We start from the raw sequence: 17,225 nt of genomic DNA on the forward strand, positions 1-17,225 counted from the left end.
CAGATGACACCAAAATTGGAGGTGTAGTGGACAGCGAAGAGGGTTACCTCAGATTACAACAGAATCTGGACCAGATGAGAAGTGGCAGATGGAGATTAATTCAGATAAATGTGAGGTGCTGCATTTTGGGAAAACAAATCTTAGCAGGACTTATACACTTAATGGTAAGGTCCTAGGGAGTGTTGCTGAACAAAGAGACCCTGGAGTGCAGGTAGATAAGATAGTGAAGGCGGCGTTTGGTATGCTTTCCTTTATTGGTCAGAGTATTGAGTACAGGAGTTGGGAGGTCTTGTTGCGGCTGTACAGAACATTGGCTAGGCCACTGTTGGAATATTGTGTGCAATTCTGATCTCCTTCCTATCAGAAGTTGTGAAACTTGAAAGGGTTCAGAAAAGATATACAAGGATGTTGCCAAGGTTGGAGGAACTGAGCTACAGAGAGAGGCTGAACAGGCTAGGGCTGTTTTCCCTGGAGCGTCGGAGGCTGAGGGGTGACCTTATAGAGGTTTACAAAATTATGAGGGGCATGGATAGGATAAATAGACAAAGTCCAGAGGGCATAGGTTTAGGGGCAGAGGGGAAAGATATAAAAGAGACCTAAGGGGCAACTTTTTCACGCAGAGAGTAGTACGTGTATGGAATGAGCTGACAGAGGATGTGGTGGAGGCTGATACAATTGCAACATTTAAGAGGCATTTGGAAGGGTATATGAATAGGAAGGGTTTGGAGGAATATGGGCCGGGTGCTGGCAGGTGGGACTAGATTGGGTTGGGATATCTGGTCGGCAAGGACGGGTTGGACCGAAGGGTCCATTTCCATGCTGTACATCTCTATGACTCTATGACTCTAGGCACTATATAAATATAAGTTTCTTACAAACATACCTGTATCACATCAGCATCTCTTAGACTGTCAAAGTTGGTTTTCTCTAGTCGCCACTGATGGTTTACTTTCTTGATGGCAAATTCAGTCTTATTTCTCTTCTAACCATCCTATCAAATGCCTGCAGGTCTTAGTTTAGCATGGTAATGACAACTATTCCAAAATGTAGACAACTGAATCATAAAATGCTTACAGCACTGAAAGAGGCTATTGGCCCATCATAACATATTAGCTCCCTGCACAAGCAACTCAGCAAATCCCACTCACCAGCATTCTTCCCTGTAGCTCTACAAAATCTCTCACTTCAGGCAAATTATCCAATTATCTTCAGAAAACTATAACTGAATCTACGTCCATCACCCTCTCAATCGTGCATTGCACTTGCTGTGTAAAATGTTTTTCATTATATCACCTTTGATTCTGTGATCTGATCTGTACTTTATTAAGCCTTACCTTAATCAATGTATGTTTTATTCTTCGAGATACATAATGACATAATTTCATTATTTTGTTTTAAATTGGTTTTTGCATATTTTATGGACATTAAAAATGGACCTGCTTCTTCCAGCTCTAAATCTACCAGTGCTAATTTAATCATATTCTTTAATTATATACTTGCAATGCATTTTTCCTAACAATATCAGATTAATTCTCTTCCTGTTTTGACATATCCAGTCTGACTCCAATGCTGTCTTTGAGTTCACCCAATCAGAATTCTACCTTCTGCGCTTTCAACTTATTTCAACTAACATACTGATCATCCAATTTCCCCCATTTTAACCAATATTGCCTATCTCCAAACTTCATCTCTGCAACCATGTGCCCTATCTCCATCTTCCCTTTCCTCTCCAATGTTTTTGAATGTATTGTTGCCTCCCAAATCCACGTCTCCTTCACCTAGAAATCTATGCTTGAACACACAAAATCTATGTTTCTACCTTTTCCATGGTATCAAAACAGCTATTATGAAAGTCACAAAGAATATCCTATCTGACTGTGACAAAGGGAAATTATCCATCATGTGACTTATAGGCAGTGGTCAGAGCAGCTTCCTCCAATGACTCTCTTTTGTCAGCTCTCACATGATTCCATTCTTACCTACCTGAGTGTGGCCAGAGAATAAATGGCTGTTCTTCCCAGTTCCACAGTTATCCCTGGTGTCCCCCAAGTATCAATCCCTTCCTATTTTCCATCTATATGTTTCCCTTCAGTATCATCATCCAAAACTATGTCAGATTGCAAATGTACACTGATGAATCCTAGCTTTACATCGCCCCTCTCTTGATCCCAATGTGATTTCTGAATTAACAAACTGTCCAGCTGTCATACACTCAATCCCAGTAAAGCAAGAGTAAATTTTTAAATTTTCATCCTTGTTTTAAAATCCCTCCACGGCCTGGCCTCTCTAATAGTATCCTTCACCACAATAGCTCTCCAAGGTATCTGTTCTCCATTAATTCTGATCAGTTGCACTTCTCTGATTTTAACTACTCCACTACTGTTGGCTGTACTTTCAGATGTGTAAGTCCTAAGCTCCAAAGTTCTTTTCCTAAACCTCTCCACACACCTGCTTTCTTCCTGTAAGACACTCCTTAAAACCTAACTTTCTGATGAAGCTTTTGTTCATATGCCCTAACGTCTCCTGAAGTGGCTCAGAGTCACATTTTGCTTTGTAACACACTTGACAAATGTCTTAGACATTTTACTACATTAAAGGCATTAAGTAATTACAAGCTGTTGATGTCGTTGTCAGCCGGCATAACAAACTTTCATTTTCTTACGTATCCAAGTATTTTATACAAATTAGAAATACTATAGTCCCAGTTTGCAAAGCAGTCGAGCTCCATCAGTCTAACTAATTTGATTCATACTTTTCAGCCTATTTCTTTACCAGTCCCTTATTCTATTCTGAAATCTTATGGTTTCATATTAAATGGATTTTAATTTGAGTGTTTTATTGGTTAAAAAAACTTTATAAAATTTGCATGCTTTTGTGTACTAAAGCTTTTGACTCTTTGTTGGGTTCAGGTTACATGGAGACTGGTAGTAGTTATTAAATCAGTGGATTGAGGATTAAAATTGGTCTTGGCCTTTTCATTACCTAATATTGGCACAAACACATTTCCAGATTGGATAGTGATATCCCCTTGCTAACCCGGCGCCACTGAAGTCAGTTGTTCCAATTACTCATCACAGACTCGAGATTGATCTGGGCTCTCCTTATTTCAACTTGACTCAGTCTGTACAGTCCTTGTGCCAGAAAACTGGAGATTAAAGTCCTTCACAAATGACATTGAAAGTACATGTAGTGTGGAGGGAATGCTGCATTGCCTTAAGAGGCCATTCTTCAAACGAGACAAGAAATCAATTACCTGTTTGTCTGCATCAGATGGAATTTTTTTTTAAATAGCTTCCACTTCATCATTCAGAGAAAGGCCAGGAATTTTCCCAATGTCTTGCCAGAAGTTAACTCTTAAATAATACTCTAAATAAAGGTTGACGGATCCGTTTCCTGACTGCACTCTGTCGAACATTGCCAGGACAAAATGTGTTCGTGTAACAATCATTCCACTTCAAAATGATAATTCATCATTTCATGTGCTTTCAGAAACTATAAAATCTTTTGGAATTATGTTTCCTCAGATGGCAATGGCTAGCATGTGGGGACATAGCTTTAAATTGAGGGGTGATAAATGTAGGACAGATGTCAAAGGTAGTTTCTTTACTCAGAGTAGTAGGGGTGTGGAAAGCACTGCCTGCAACAATGGTAGACTTTAAGGGCATTTAAATGGTCATTGGATAGGCATATGGACGAGAATGGAATAGTGTAGGTTAGATGGGCTTCAGATTGGTTCCACAGGTCGGCGCAAAATTGAGGGCCAAACAGCCTGTACTGTGCTGTAATGTTCTGTGGATAAACATTCAGTATAATGCAAGTTACTGGATTTCACTACAGTGAAAGAAAGCAACCGTATTATGGTTGTAACATTTTTATTCCTTTTCCATACAGATCAGCTGTTAGGCCACTAACATTCAAGCTAATTTAGTGTAAAACAGAATCATCTACACGATTAACTCTCCCACAAAGACTTATTTGCACTCCCCCACTTACACCATTGGCCTCAGCTCAATTGCTGGAGTTTCATCAAAGCCTTCAGCTTGCCTGCCTCCAATTCTTCATGCACTGTCAGCTTCAACTCATTCAAAACTCTGTTGCCCATATCTCTTCCCATATTGAATGCTACCTAGCCTTCACCTCCATTGCCTTTAGCTCCCAATAGGCCAAGCCTTCCAATGTTCTCATTGATGTTTACAAACCCATTTGCCTTTCCATATTTCCTCAACTTTCACAACTTCCTCCAACCCCTCAACACATTCATGATTTAGTCCAGCTCTAGGTTTTATGCAACCTCCTATTACTTCATTGCTCATGGGTACACCTTCAGTAATTTAAAATCCAACTCATTGACCAACTGTTGGTCAACTCTCACAGCTCCCTCAGTCCTTCAAGCTCTCTACCTTTGTATAACTTGTTGCAGGGAAAATCACTAGTCCCGGAGTCAGAATCAGGATTCAACAACAGAGTTTATTGTACAAAGAAATCGGAGCTCCGGGGAGAGAGAGAGATATTCGTCAGATATTTTATACATTTTGTTGTACAATAGTTCAAGTATCGAGTCTTTGTTTGTACAGCATCGTTTGTTGATAGAAAACATTACAAAATCATTGTCAGTTTCAGTGGTCGTGATCATTCTTCATGAGAAGGAAGATCGCTTTCCATTACTGCCGATCTGAAGTATTAACACTTGTATAAAAGCAGTCTCAGGTAGTTAACATTTCTATTGAAGATGGTAGCTGGACTCAGACACTTCAACGGGCAGTAGACATTATTTATGTGTATTCTCTCCTCCAACCACCTTAAACTAATCATCCATGCTCTGTGTCTATCGTACTGGTATCGTGTTAGCCTCAGGCAGGATCTGTGTATGCTTTGCTGTATTTTTCCATGTAATGGCTCAGCGGCCATCTTGTGTGCTACGTGACCAATTTATGGCTCAGTGACCATCTTGTGTCTGTGGGCCCTGTGTCAGCATGCCCTGTGTTAACTCCCACTTCAAACTATATACCACCACAGAATCACAGAAGTATTACAGTGTAGAAGGAGGCCATTTGATCCATTGTTGCTGCACTGGTTTTCTGTACATATTAACGTGGCACCAATCTGCTGTGTTTTCCTCATAACTCGGTACATTGGTTCCAATTACATAATTATCCAATGTCTCAAAGACAGTGGAAGGCAGTGAAGGTGCTGACGGAGTGGTAATGTCACTGAACTAGCAATCAAAACACTAAGCCAATGCTCTGGGGTCATGGGTTTGAATCCTGCCACAACAGACAGTGACATTTGTATTCAGTAAGAAGCTAGAATAAAAAGCGAGCCCAACAGTGACTATTCCCTCAAAGCTGCATGGCCATGTAGCTGCTCCAGGGATCTGTGTATGCCAAACACCATGTTAACCTATTGAGCTTTAGTTTCAGAAGTCACTACCGTACATGGACTTTAGATGTCCGCACAGAAGAAAGAAAATTAGAGAAATTCTATCACATAACCACTGTCAATTGATGTAAAAGGCACATGTGGTTCAGAAATATATTTTCAGGAAAGGAAATCTGCCATCCTTACCTGGTCTGGTCTCCATGATTCTTGTGGTCAACTCCTAATAAATAGACGACCAGCCAGTAAGGGGCCCATATCCCTTGATCAATTTTATTTAAAAATAAAGCAAAATTATCATGTCTCACACTTCCAGGCACTGCATTCCATTTTGAAAGTGACTTATAACATTCTTTCCAGTAAAGGCACTATATAAATTCAAGTAGTCATGGTCACCAGGTTAGGTAAATTTGTTGTTAGATGAAATGTTAATGGTGGAACTTTCCTTACATAAATGTTCACATTTTGCAACTCCCTTGACAACCACCATGTGACATGAAATTATCTTCAAAATTCTGGAAACAAATTTCACATGAGGATTGTGAACTGTAATCTGGTTAATCTGACTTCTTTATAATTACGTTTTTGGACCATAATAATCATCCCACAGTAAAGAAAACTGTAAAGAGGATTCTGACTACTGGTGATGAGTTTAGCTGAACAGAAAAATAAACCTTCCACGAAAGTTGCGGAATTAAAAGAATGACAAAATACAATGCCATATCCATTGAAATATCATGACTCTCTCCTAAAGGACAATGCAATAAAACAAGATGTAATAACTGTCCATTATGCCATAGCTCTGCCTTGCATTAAACTTAAGACCGGACCTTATCACATTCAACTATTTTGTAAATTTGTAACCTTGGAAAACACAGTGAAAGCCACAGTGATACTTCATTTGAAATACAATCGACACAGCCAGCGCTTTTTATGAACTGTACACATTATTGCACAGTTACCATAAGGAAGTTAAACATAAGGTTAAAATGTCTTATAAAGTGTATGACATAACCCCACAGAGAGACCGATATCCTGTCACCAAGTCACCTTTATTTACTTGTGGAGAGTCCTGGACACTGATCCAGCTCACTCAGAGCAGCTCTCAGAGTGAACAGAACCCTTAACACTCATGCTCTTTTTTTTAGTTTTTTTTACTAAGCAGTACAAGTTACAAACAAAAGTTAACATTAACAGCCATATACAAGAAACAGCAATTTATAGGGGAATGAGGCAGTAAAGCTAGGCCCCAGACCCCACCGTACAATCAGTTCACAGGGAAATGAGGACGAACCTCGAACCCCACCCTACATTATTAAATAAGAAACAGTAAGCACAATCACATACAGACAGTCTGACAAACCAAACAATAAAACAGTGCAGTAGCACAAACACCCCTGGCAACCCAGCAAAACACCTGCCCTTCCCACCTTCCGGCTACTCAATGGCAGTCCACCCCTACGCCCCTTCCAGCTCTCGGTCTACCCCTACGCCCCTTCCAGCTCTCGGTCCACCCCTACGCCCCTTCCAGCTCTCGGTCTACCCCATGCCCCTTCCAGCTCTCGGTCCACCCCTACGCCCCTTCCAGCTCTCGGTCCATCCCATGTCCCTTCCAGCTCTCAGTCCACCCCTGCACCCCTTCCAGCTCTCGGTCTACCCCATGCCCCTTCCAGCTCTCGGTCTACCCCATGCCCCTTCCAGCTCTCGGTCCACCCCTACGCCCCTTCCAGCTCTCGGTCTACCCCTACGCCCCTTCCAGCTCTCGGTCCACCCCTACGCCCCTTCCAGCTCTCGGTCTACCCCATGCCCCTTCCAGCTCTCGGTCCACCCCTACGCCCCTTCCAGCTCTCGGTCCATCCCATGTCCCTTCCAGCTCTCAGTCCACCCCTGCACCCCTTCCAGCTCTCGGTCTACCCCATGCCCCTTCCAGCTCTCGGTCCACCCCTACGCCCCTTCCAGCTCTCGGTCCACCCCTACGCCCCTTCCAGCTCTCGGTCCACCCCTACGCCCCTTCCAGCTCTCGGTCTACCCCATGCCCCTTCCAGCTCTCGGTCCACCCCTACGCCCCTTCCAGCTCTCGGTCTACCCCATGTCCCTTCCAGCTCTCGGTCCACCCCATGTCCCTTCCAGCTCTCGGTCCACCCCATGTCCCTTCCAGCTCTCGGTCCACCCCATGCCCCTTCCAGCTCTCGGTCCACCCCATGTCCCTTCCAGCTCTCGGTCCACCCCATGTCCCTTCCAGCTCTCGGTCCACCCCTACGCCCCTTCCAGCTCTCGGTCCACCCCATGTCCCTTCCAGCTCTTGGTCCACCCCATGCCCCTTCCAGCTCTCGGTCTGCCCTGATACACCTTCTGGCCATCACCAGGCCAGCCCGTCCTGTTTCCCCAGCATCCCAGAAACGGCCTACCCACCTTCCAGTTTCCCTAACCTCCCTTTGCACCTTCCGGCCACCCCTAGGACAGCCTGCCCCAGTACCTGCGCAGAGTTTGGTCCACTCCCAAAGGCAGAGTCCACTTCCGATCTCCAGGACCCAGCGAATGCTCACCTCCCAGTACACACACAGGTCTTCAGTCTTTACAGAGGCCTAGTCACTAACAAAGGGCCAGGCCTAACCACAGAGAAACATTCATCCAGATAGGTGCATTTTCTCAAAGGGGCTCAGTCCAAACACCAAAAAAAAAGTGAAAACACATGCAAAATAAAAGTGAAAGGGCTAGGCCCTAGCACAAAATCAGTATTGTCATTTTCTCAAAGTAAATGAAAAAAGTAACACATAGGCTGTAACCAGCCAGTGAAGCAACAGTTCCCTCATGAGAACTGAAATACACCTGAAACACATTGACTGGGTAGATTAGCCAGTTTAGAAGTCAGTTCTCAGTAGAAAAAAGGAATACCACTTAACAAACTGGCTGTGTAGATCAGCCAGTTCAGGAATCAGGTTTCCCCAAAAAAACACAGAAACAAACAACAGCAGAATATACTGACTGTGTGGCCAGCCAGCTCAGACACAAATGGAGAGTCCTTGACACTGATCCAGCTCCCTCAGAGCCAGCGCTCAGAGTGAACAGAACCTCCAATACTCATGTTTATATCTGTCAGCCAGGACTCCCTGACCGGACCACACTAACAGCCTCAATCAGGGAACTCTTATTCTATGAGGTTCACCTGGCTGACTTTGTTACAATCCCTCCCCCGCTGAGTCCAAGGACACAGGATGGTTCTTTTTAGTGTAGATCCTCCTGGGACGTTGTAGCACTGGGTCAGGTTCCTCTATCTCAGCCGATGTAACAGGAGGCGTGTAACACACAATAGCTCATCTCTTGGGCCCAGAGTATCTCTGAAGAAATTCCCTCTCTTCTTTAGGCGGCAAAGGTGTTGAGGCAGCAACATCTGCTCTGTCCATCTCAAATTCCGAGGTTCTACAAAACTTGATAGAGAGGAAGAACCCATGGGTTCCAGAATTGCTTTGCCCCATTTGCAAGTTTTCAGCTTTCATGTGGTCCACGTACTTGTTCAGGACCTCAGCTACCCAAACTTTATACATCACTGGATCTGACCTTGCATTGACCATGCCTCTTACCCAATAAGGGTCATTACTGTGGTTCCTACACCAAACTTCATCCCCTGAAGTAAACTGTCTCACTCACTTAACTGAATCTTGTGTCCAGCATTGATATTCCTGCAGCCATTTCTCCCTTCTCATAAGAGACAGAATTGAAGTTGTATTCTTAATCTGTAAAGGTTCCCCAGTATAGGTTCTCAGTCTAACTAAGGTCTTGCACAAACGTGAGGGTTGGAGTTCTGACTGAACTTTGGTAAAGTTTGGTTCTGTGATCACTGATGGCCAGACCGGTATCGATCTACATTAGAAATGGAGACCTTTTAACCAGACATTTGATTGGTTCTGATTTGGATGTTGCTAAGCAATTTAACTATCCCATAGGTGGATTTTCCTGGGTGTGCATTCTCCTGGACCCAGCATATGAGTTCTCTTACTCCATTTAGGTCCAGTGGGACTCTTTTGCTGTCTTGTGTTGACATCCTGGCAGCAACTACAATGGCTTGGCAGCATAGATCCTGAAATAAATTTTAACCGTTTTGCCAAAGCTTGACTTTGTTTTGGGGTTTGCTATGAGCTGACCTAGAGCCCCTCTGTTTAGGGTATGTCCTGAATGTGGCTGTACAATTGCCTTCACTCAAGCGGTGTTCCCCAAGCTCAGTCGGACTGGTGAGGGTGTCCACTTCCATCGGACTAGCCTGCAACTCATATGTTCCACTTGCCAAACTTTCCAATGGTAAATCCAGTTGTAGTAGGCACTGTTACATCATTAATCCCATTTGCCAAATAGTCTTTCAGCATCTCATTAAGGATTAAACCAAAGTCATATGCCTCTGCCAGTCATCATAACCTAGTCAAAAATCCCAATATGGATTCCCCTGGTTCTCAAATTGCCCAGTGAAACAGATAACCGCTCAGAATTCAAGGAGGCCTGGAGTCATAATATATCTTAATTAAATCCACAACTCTTGAAAGGTTTTAATATCTGGTGCCTCAAGGAAAAATAGGTTCCTCATAACTGAAAAAGCTGTGGGTCCACAAGCTGTCAGGAGAATTCTCGTTGCTTTTCATTTGCCCCAATGTTCCGGAAAAAGATAACGCATTCTTTCCTAATACTGGGCCCAGTCTTCAATGACAGGATCGAATGAGTCAAGCTTCCCAAATAATGTCATGATGCCAGAAATGCTGATCCCAACTCAAAGACAACTGCTCCGAGCAAATTTCTTCAGAAGAGTACTTTTCTCTCATCAACGCTGAAATAACTCCACAGAGGCTGGTATCCTGTCACCAAGTCACCCTTTATTTACATGCAGAAAGCCCTTGACACTGATCTAGCTCCCTCAGAGTTAGCTCTCAGAGTGAACAGAATGTCTGATACTCCTGTTCTTCTCGGTCAGCCAGGGCTCCCTGATTGGACCAGATTAATAGCCCCAATAAGGGAACTCATATTCAATGAGGACTACTAGCTGACCTCATTACAATCACTACAGTGCATGCTATCTTTTTGCATGACCTTGGATAGACCAGTGTGGAGGAGTAACACAATTCCAAGGCTTGTGTCCTTTTTTTTGTCAATGCATTGAGAAAATCCCAATCATTGTTCCACTGTTGCCTAGCAGAGCTGTACTCCATCAGAATGAAACTAGTTTGCAACCAGGATATGTGACTCGTTCGGGAGTGTCCAATTAAAAATCACTGATCTGCAATTTATTCTTAAATCTTAAGATGTCACTGCAGTTTAAGCCACAGGCCACCCCGAGAGACCACGTCAATCCGGAACACGGGGACTGGAATTTGAAACAACTTCGCTGAAAGAAGCATCCCTCCCTTTCCTTTTCCCGTTCACAAGGAAGGTGAAACGCTCTGCCTCCCCAAGTACACCTTCCCCCCTCCCACCCACGTATTAGAATGTAGATCACATCCTTGGAGCTATTGTTCAGCACCAAAGAAAGGTTCATTCATTAAATCTGCAGCAGATGGCTCTGCAACCGATAGAAAGCAGCATGAAACGGGGCCGCCAGCTGGCACTGGCTGCACTAGCATCATTCAACCGCAGCTGCACGTTTACTGCTCCTTTCAGTCACCCACATTCCTCACCGTCACATAGCAGGGATCCCCCGCATACATTGATAACCGAGGGGGCTGACTCTGTTGCTTTCCATCACATGCTTTGCTAACAAGGATCTGGCCCACCCCCAGTCTTTGTCTTGTGCTCCCATATCAAACAGAAAAATTAAACAGCACTTCCCTCAAACCAAGGCAAGGATTTATTCAGTAATTTACAAGGACAACACTTCTTTGCCACTGAACGATAGAATGGTACTTCAGCAAGTCATTAAAACATTATAGTATATGTTAAATATGTTATCATTGTAAAGCTGTGGCAGTTTGATGGTGTTCCCATCCTTAATCGTTTAAATGTCAATTCCTGTCTTTCAAGAGATTTATATCCTACATGTGTTTAGTGCAGTTCAGGGCAGCATATAGTGAAAGAAACTATGATAAACTCTCATTAAAGCTGCTTTACTGTGTAAATCCTGCGCAGTTATGACCACTTAGAAATAGCATGAAGTATGATGCATGTTTTCACATTACAGACGCAGTACATTGTAATCAGAACCAGACTTTAAAGCTGCAGTGACCCATAATTACATCTTGCCACCCATTAAATATGAAATAAGCAGGCGTCCCTAAATCAGCTTTACTCCTTGCGGTTATATTTTTATGCTTTGAGAAGGTTGGATTTTGGTAACCATGCAATTTTTAAATCTATTTTACGTCTCTCTTTTGGCCCCCTGTGCTCCTGACTGGCACACAGTTAGGAACCAAGGATAAACAGCCACATCAGCAGCAAATCCACCCCTTATTGATACAAATTTCAAATGGGAGCAATTCAGTATCATAAAAATGAATTGCTTGGTAGAGAGAGGTAGGAAGCTTTTTTAAAAATCAGTTGCGTTTCTCCAAATTACCTGGTAAAAATAAATAAGGATTTTACAGCTTTAATTCTCAGTTAAAGAAAAGTAATTTTCTGTCATATGAAGCACTTTACAGTTTCTATAGCAACTCACAACATTCTTCCACTTATTTCATGCTCTGCTAAGTTCACTTATCATAAGTAACAATAAGTTCAATTTAGGCTGGGACTTTTTTCTCTGGAGTGTCGGAGGCTGAGGGATGATCTTATAGAGGTTTATAAAATCATGAGGGGCATGAATAGGGTAAATAGACAAGGTATTTTCTCTGGGGTGGTGAGAGTCCAGAAAAGGGCATAGATCGAGGGTGAGGGGGGAAAAATTTGAAAGAGAGCAACATTTTCACAAGGAGGGTGGTGTGTATATGGAATGAGTTGCCAGAGGAAGTGGTGGAGGCTGGTACGATTACAACATTTAAAAGGCATCTGGATGGGTATATGAATGGGAAGGTTGGAGAGAGATAGGGGCCAAATACTCCAAATGGGACTAGAATAAGTTAGGGTATCTGGTCAGCATGGACGAGTTGCACCGAGAGGTCTATTTCCATGCCGTATATCTCTATGACTCCATGCATCATCATTTAATATTTTTACTTTTTAATGCAATGGAATTCACTTAACATCCATTCTTTGGAATCGGAACCAATACTCGACTTTATGAATTACTCAGTGCTTTCAACATTATTGATTTAACCAAATTCTACTGCGGCAAACCTCCCAAACATCTATTGTAGATCACCTTTGAATTATCTGGTCATTATCACTGAGCAGACAATGTTAGCGAGAGAATAGGCAAGATGAAATTAACAGAGAAAATGAAAGACAATAGTGAAGTTGTTAGAAATTTTAAGGATAAAGTACATTTCAATAAACTGAATCTTCCACAGATTGCGGGAAGCAGTCAGAAATGGCTTGCATAACAGGATTGTGAAACTGTCGGCAGACCAATTCTACCATAAAGCCCTTATTGGTACAGGCATCTTGCAATACATGTCACATATTTTGAACATCAACCATTATCATGTCACTACACTTGATGATAATAAATAGGAAATCCCAAATAAATTGGTATTTATAATCACACAAACAGTAGCAGCAAAGTCAAATGTTTGAGAAGTTCCTGTGGCACTTCAAACCACTATGCATGCATTATTTAATATATACATTCGTTCGCTATTGTCATTCCACTCTGTACTCTATTCCAACAGCTAGAATAAAAAGTCTGAAATTTTGGAATCTGCTACTTGTAAGGTTTTTTAAACAGAGCTGCAATTTTAAATGACAGTTTATCACATTGACGCTGACAGAATCACTGAACTAGCTTGCACAAAAATGTAACTAACATTCTACAATCGGTGTTCTGATTGAGTAAGCTAGGGATACTACAGTGAGTTTTAAAAATGGCCAGGTACAACACATACATTAATTGCACAATAACTTAATGGAGAGTAGTTCAACAAGGCAAATACTAAGAATGTGGTACAAAATGTCAATGCTTTATCTAAAGTGGCAATTGTCAGTTAAACTTCTATAAATTAGATTCAAATTCCTGTGTAAAAGGTTACTTTTTTCAAAGGCATTACAGTGATTCTGAGATCTCTTGCAGCCAAGGATCATTGTCAATTTTAGAAACAATTGTAAATATTCCACTACAGAATAACTGTATAAGATTAACCGCATAGGAAACTCTAATAGGCTGTATTCACAAGGGATGTTTCAAACATGTGCATTTGAGAGAACTGAACTGCAGTCTGTGAAGACACAAAAAACTGTCTCCTTCTAACATATAAAATGCTCATTACACACCTTCAGCTGATCAGTCTACTTGCAAGCTAAGAACCTAGATATTTTGTATGTTATCTTAAAGCAGGATTCCATTATGAATATATAGATGTTTTTTGAACAGTTCGACACTGTGGGGAATACACTATTAGTCAGAAAATGCAAGTTTTATTTTATTTTCATGCACTGACAGTATATGAAACAATGGGAATAAACAAATAAATCATTTTGAAATCCATCCTTTATATTAAGATTCAAGCTTAGAAAAATCAAAATGGATCCATAGTTATGTTGTTTACTTCTGCATTTTCAAATTACCTCAGTTTTCACACACATTTCCTCACTGACCTAATGCTAAGAAACTAGACTTGATTTAGTAACTTAATAAACACATTTGTGCATTGAACTTTTCACATACGTCAGTGATTCTACAAATGTGACTGTTCTCAGTGTTTAAGGGAATTATATTTTCTTTCCATCCATTGATTTTATGGACTTATGATGTTCATGAAATAATGTAACCATATCATTGAGTTTTATGATAATGTACATGAGAAAATAAGGTCAACTCATAAAGCATTCATTTCCGAAAGAAAGAACAATTCTTGACTAGCAAGCATGGCCATAATCGCTACTCAATTACAGGTTGATAAATCAGTAATTTACTTATTTTGATACCAGTGACTGCAACTCAGTATGATTCAAACAAGACCCTCAAGTTTACATACCAGGTATGATGGGCATTTATATATAACGTTCATCTGGAAGGCATGTTTGTCATTCTTGTTGGGGAGGTCCACCCACACTACTCAAGTCTGCCTCCTAAAGACTCAACCAAGGAACAGTATGGTATCGGCTGTACAGATGTGTTTACAGGCAAAATTCTTCCAACTACAGAAGATGGTGTGAATATGGAGACCTATCAGAGATGAAGGAAGAGGGAACCTAGCAAATAAATTACAAGTTAGCATACCATCTAAGGAAAAATGGAAAGATAGGTAACCATTTACTCCCACACATAATCTCTTTACCTCATTGTCACCTATGAATGCAGCCTTTTAAGATCTGCAGAATTGGAGCACATCTGTGCAAATGTAAGTGCCTCACATATATTTGTTGCATCTCAGTATATTAAATACTCTAGCCAACAGGTTACAGTTCCACTTTTAAAACACTTTATCTGATGTTAAAAAACCCCAGATTCTTAGAATCTTGCACATCACTGCTGACAGCAATCCATTCCAAAGACAACATAGAACATTTGAATTGATCCAATTTCCTGAATTTATGAATATTTTCAAAATGGAGGAATGGTGTTTTCTTTCCTAGTCACTGAACAAGCAGACTGCAGTTTTTCACAGGCTAGCTTTGGGAAATGCATTTCAATTTGAACTCCATCTAATACCAGACCAGATCCAGTTATTGCTATTAATGGACATTTAGATAGGAGCTTGTAGAGAATTATATTTCTCAAACTTAATGAGGAGGGAGCTCAGAACACAGCTCATTGTCAACTCATTCTCCAATACTTATATTTGTTCAGAACTTGGGTAGATTTCTCATTTTATTGCCTTGCCATGTCTGCTATCTACCATCAAGTATGAGACTGTACATTAAAAGAAATCAAGATAGTTCTCAAATATATCAAAAAATAGATCAAATAAAGGTCGATGCCAACAATGTAAAAAGACCATTGAGGAAACGGTGTGAATACAATCAAAAAATTGTGCATTGGGAATAACTGCTATCATTTTTAATGTTCTAAAAAAATGTTACCACAAAATGTAACAAGACTCGGCATAACAAATAACTACAACGAACAATGGAGATCTATCATGGTCTGTCTGATTCGTATTTAACCCTTTTCACAAGAGCAACGGTTTCTTTCTTAACTGAATTTTGCAAATGTATTTTTTCAACAAAAAAAATCGCATTGATATAGACTATTAAGGAAATTGAATTGGACATTATTCTATGATTTCGCGGTTACAATGAAATCCTGCTTGTATTGTGATAGGCTGGAGTATTAGGAATATCAACTATTATTTCGTTGCTTTAGCGGGTTTTATATGATTTATCTTTTGTTTTATGAGCGTTGCATTGTGAGAAATAGCAAGAAATAAACTGATGGACTCCAGGTCGAATGTGATTAGATTTTTGTTTCAGGCAGGGAAAGTACCTCATTCCTGCTTTCCCAATCCCGGCTCTCGGTGCGCCCTGACAGAGCAAGAGATGAAAGAGACGGAGGAGAAGAGAAATAAGAATCCAGCTCACAAAGAACATCAGTGATTATTGCCAGCTTTAGGCTTCGCTCCTTCATAAGACTTGAGGAGTGATGGGGGTCGAGGGGGTGGAGTGTTTGGGGGGGGGGGGGAATTCCAACCCCAAATAAATCCACTGTATTAAGTCCTGACTAATTTGCCATTCAACCCAACGAAAGGTTAAATTTGACTCAATGCCACACGCAAACGTTTCACTGAAGCTGAGGTCAGAGCCCCAGTCTCAGCAAATGCTATCAGCCACGGGTTTGGAATGGGCTGCAGTTCCAGAATCTGCTGCGTCTTTGAACTAGCGGGGGCTGTTTAAATGCAACATGGGCAAGGAGCACTGAGCAAATGGGCAGCCCCTCTTCACAACGCGAGCACTCTTAAGTGTACAGTTGGTGAGATAAAACAGAGAGACGCGGGCGGCTGTAAAAACAAGGACGATCACGAGTAGGAGACAACTTTTTCTCGTTGCAGTGCCGGTGAGAAGCCCTCCCAGCAGCACTCAGAACCAGTCTGACCACCTACATTGTTTCCTGCACTCTCTATCTCTAGCTCTCTCATAGATTTCAGGGTGTGGGAGGTCCCCGCTCCGGCTGCACGCTGAGATCTCACGGGGGAGGAGGGGAGGGTGCGTGGGTCGGGCTCTTACCTGGTGAAGACTTTCCTTATCCTCTGCAGCACGGTCGGCGATGCGCTGATGGCTTCGGCCGGGATGTTCTCGATGGTAGCAACATGATTGCGCTGCTCGGGGATCATTGCTGGATTAAAATGCAGGGAGCATCCTGCACCGCGGGCACCGAGTTGGTCAGGCCGGTTCGCACGCAGTCCACTGGCGTCCTGGATCCTCCCCGACCCCCGGCTCTCACCTTGCGAGCTGCTGCCCCGATTGGGTTCGCTCAGCGGACTGAGACGGAGCCGGTCTGGGGGCTGAGCCGGGCTAGCTCAGGGCTGCTGACTGAACACCTGCTCTGGGCGAGCTGAACTTCCAGATCTCTCCGGCAGGGGGAGGGCGCTCCTCTCCATCCGCCTGCTCCGCTGAGCCCTGGGACTTGTAGTCAATTTCTGCTGAGCTGTCACTTTCAGCCACTCTCCCCCACCTCCCCCAACCTCCCACCAGAACACACCTCCCAGCAAAATGGAAAGCCAAGATTCCTTTCCCCACCTCAAACCTTCCAACTCCCGCATCTTTTTTTTTCTCTTCATTATTATTCACTATCCAACACTTTGTTAATTACAAAACAAAAACCTAAAGAACTCCTGATGCTG

At 42.3% G+C, this 17,225-nt stretch overlaps 1 protein-coding gene across 2 annotated transcripts in view; it reads right to left on the reverse strand.

Moving 5' to 3' along the window:
* The window catches only part of slc35f1 (solute carrier family 35 member F1), a 294,891-nt gene extending 278,084 nt beyond the window's left edge, over positions 1 to 16,807 (reverse strand). The window contains exon 1 of one of the 2 annotated variants that reach the window (XM_087981104.1): positions 16,609 to 16,807. In XM_087981104.1, coding sequence (XP_087837230.1) covers positions 16,609 to 16,715 — 107 coding nt within the window. In that variant the 5' untranslated portion in view covers positions 16,716 to 16,807. The remainder of the gene's footprint in view (positions 1 to 16,608) is intronic. The other variant, XM_043684483.2, reaches the window with a different exon arrangement.
* Positions 16,808 to 17,225: the final 418 nt, after the last annotated feature.

The sequence above is a fragment of the Chiloscyllium plagiosum genome, unplaced genomic scaffold (assembly GCF_037043375.1).
Source record: "Chiloscyllium plagiosum isolate Xiang-an unplaced genomic scaffold, Cpla_swu_hap1 HiC_scaffold_3, whole genome shotgun sequence".
NCBI lineage: Eukaryota > Metazoa > Chordata > Chondrichthyes > Orectolobiformes > Hemiscylliidae > Chiloscyllium > Chiloscyllium plagiosum.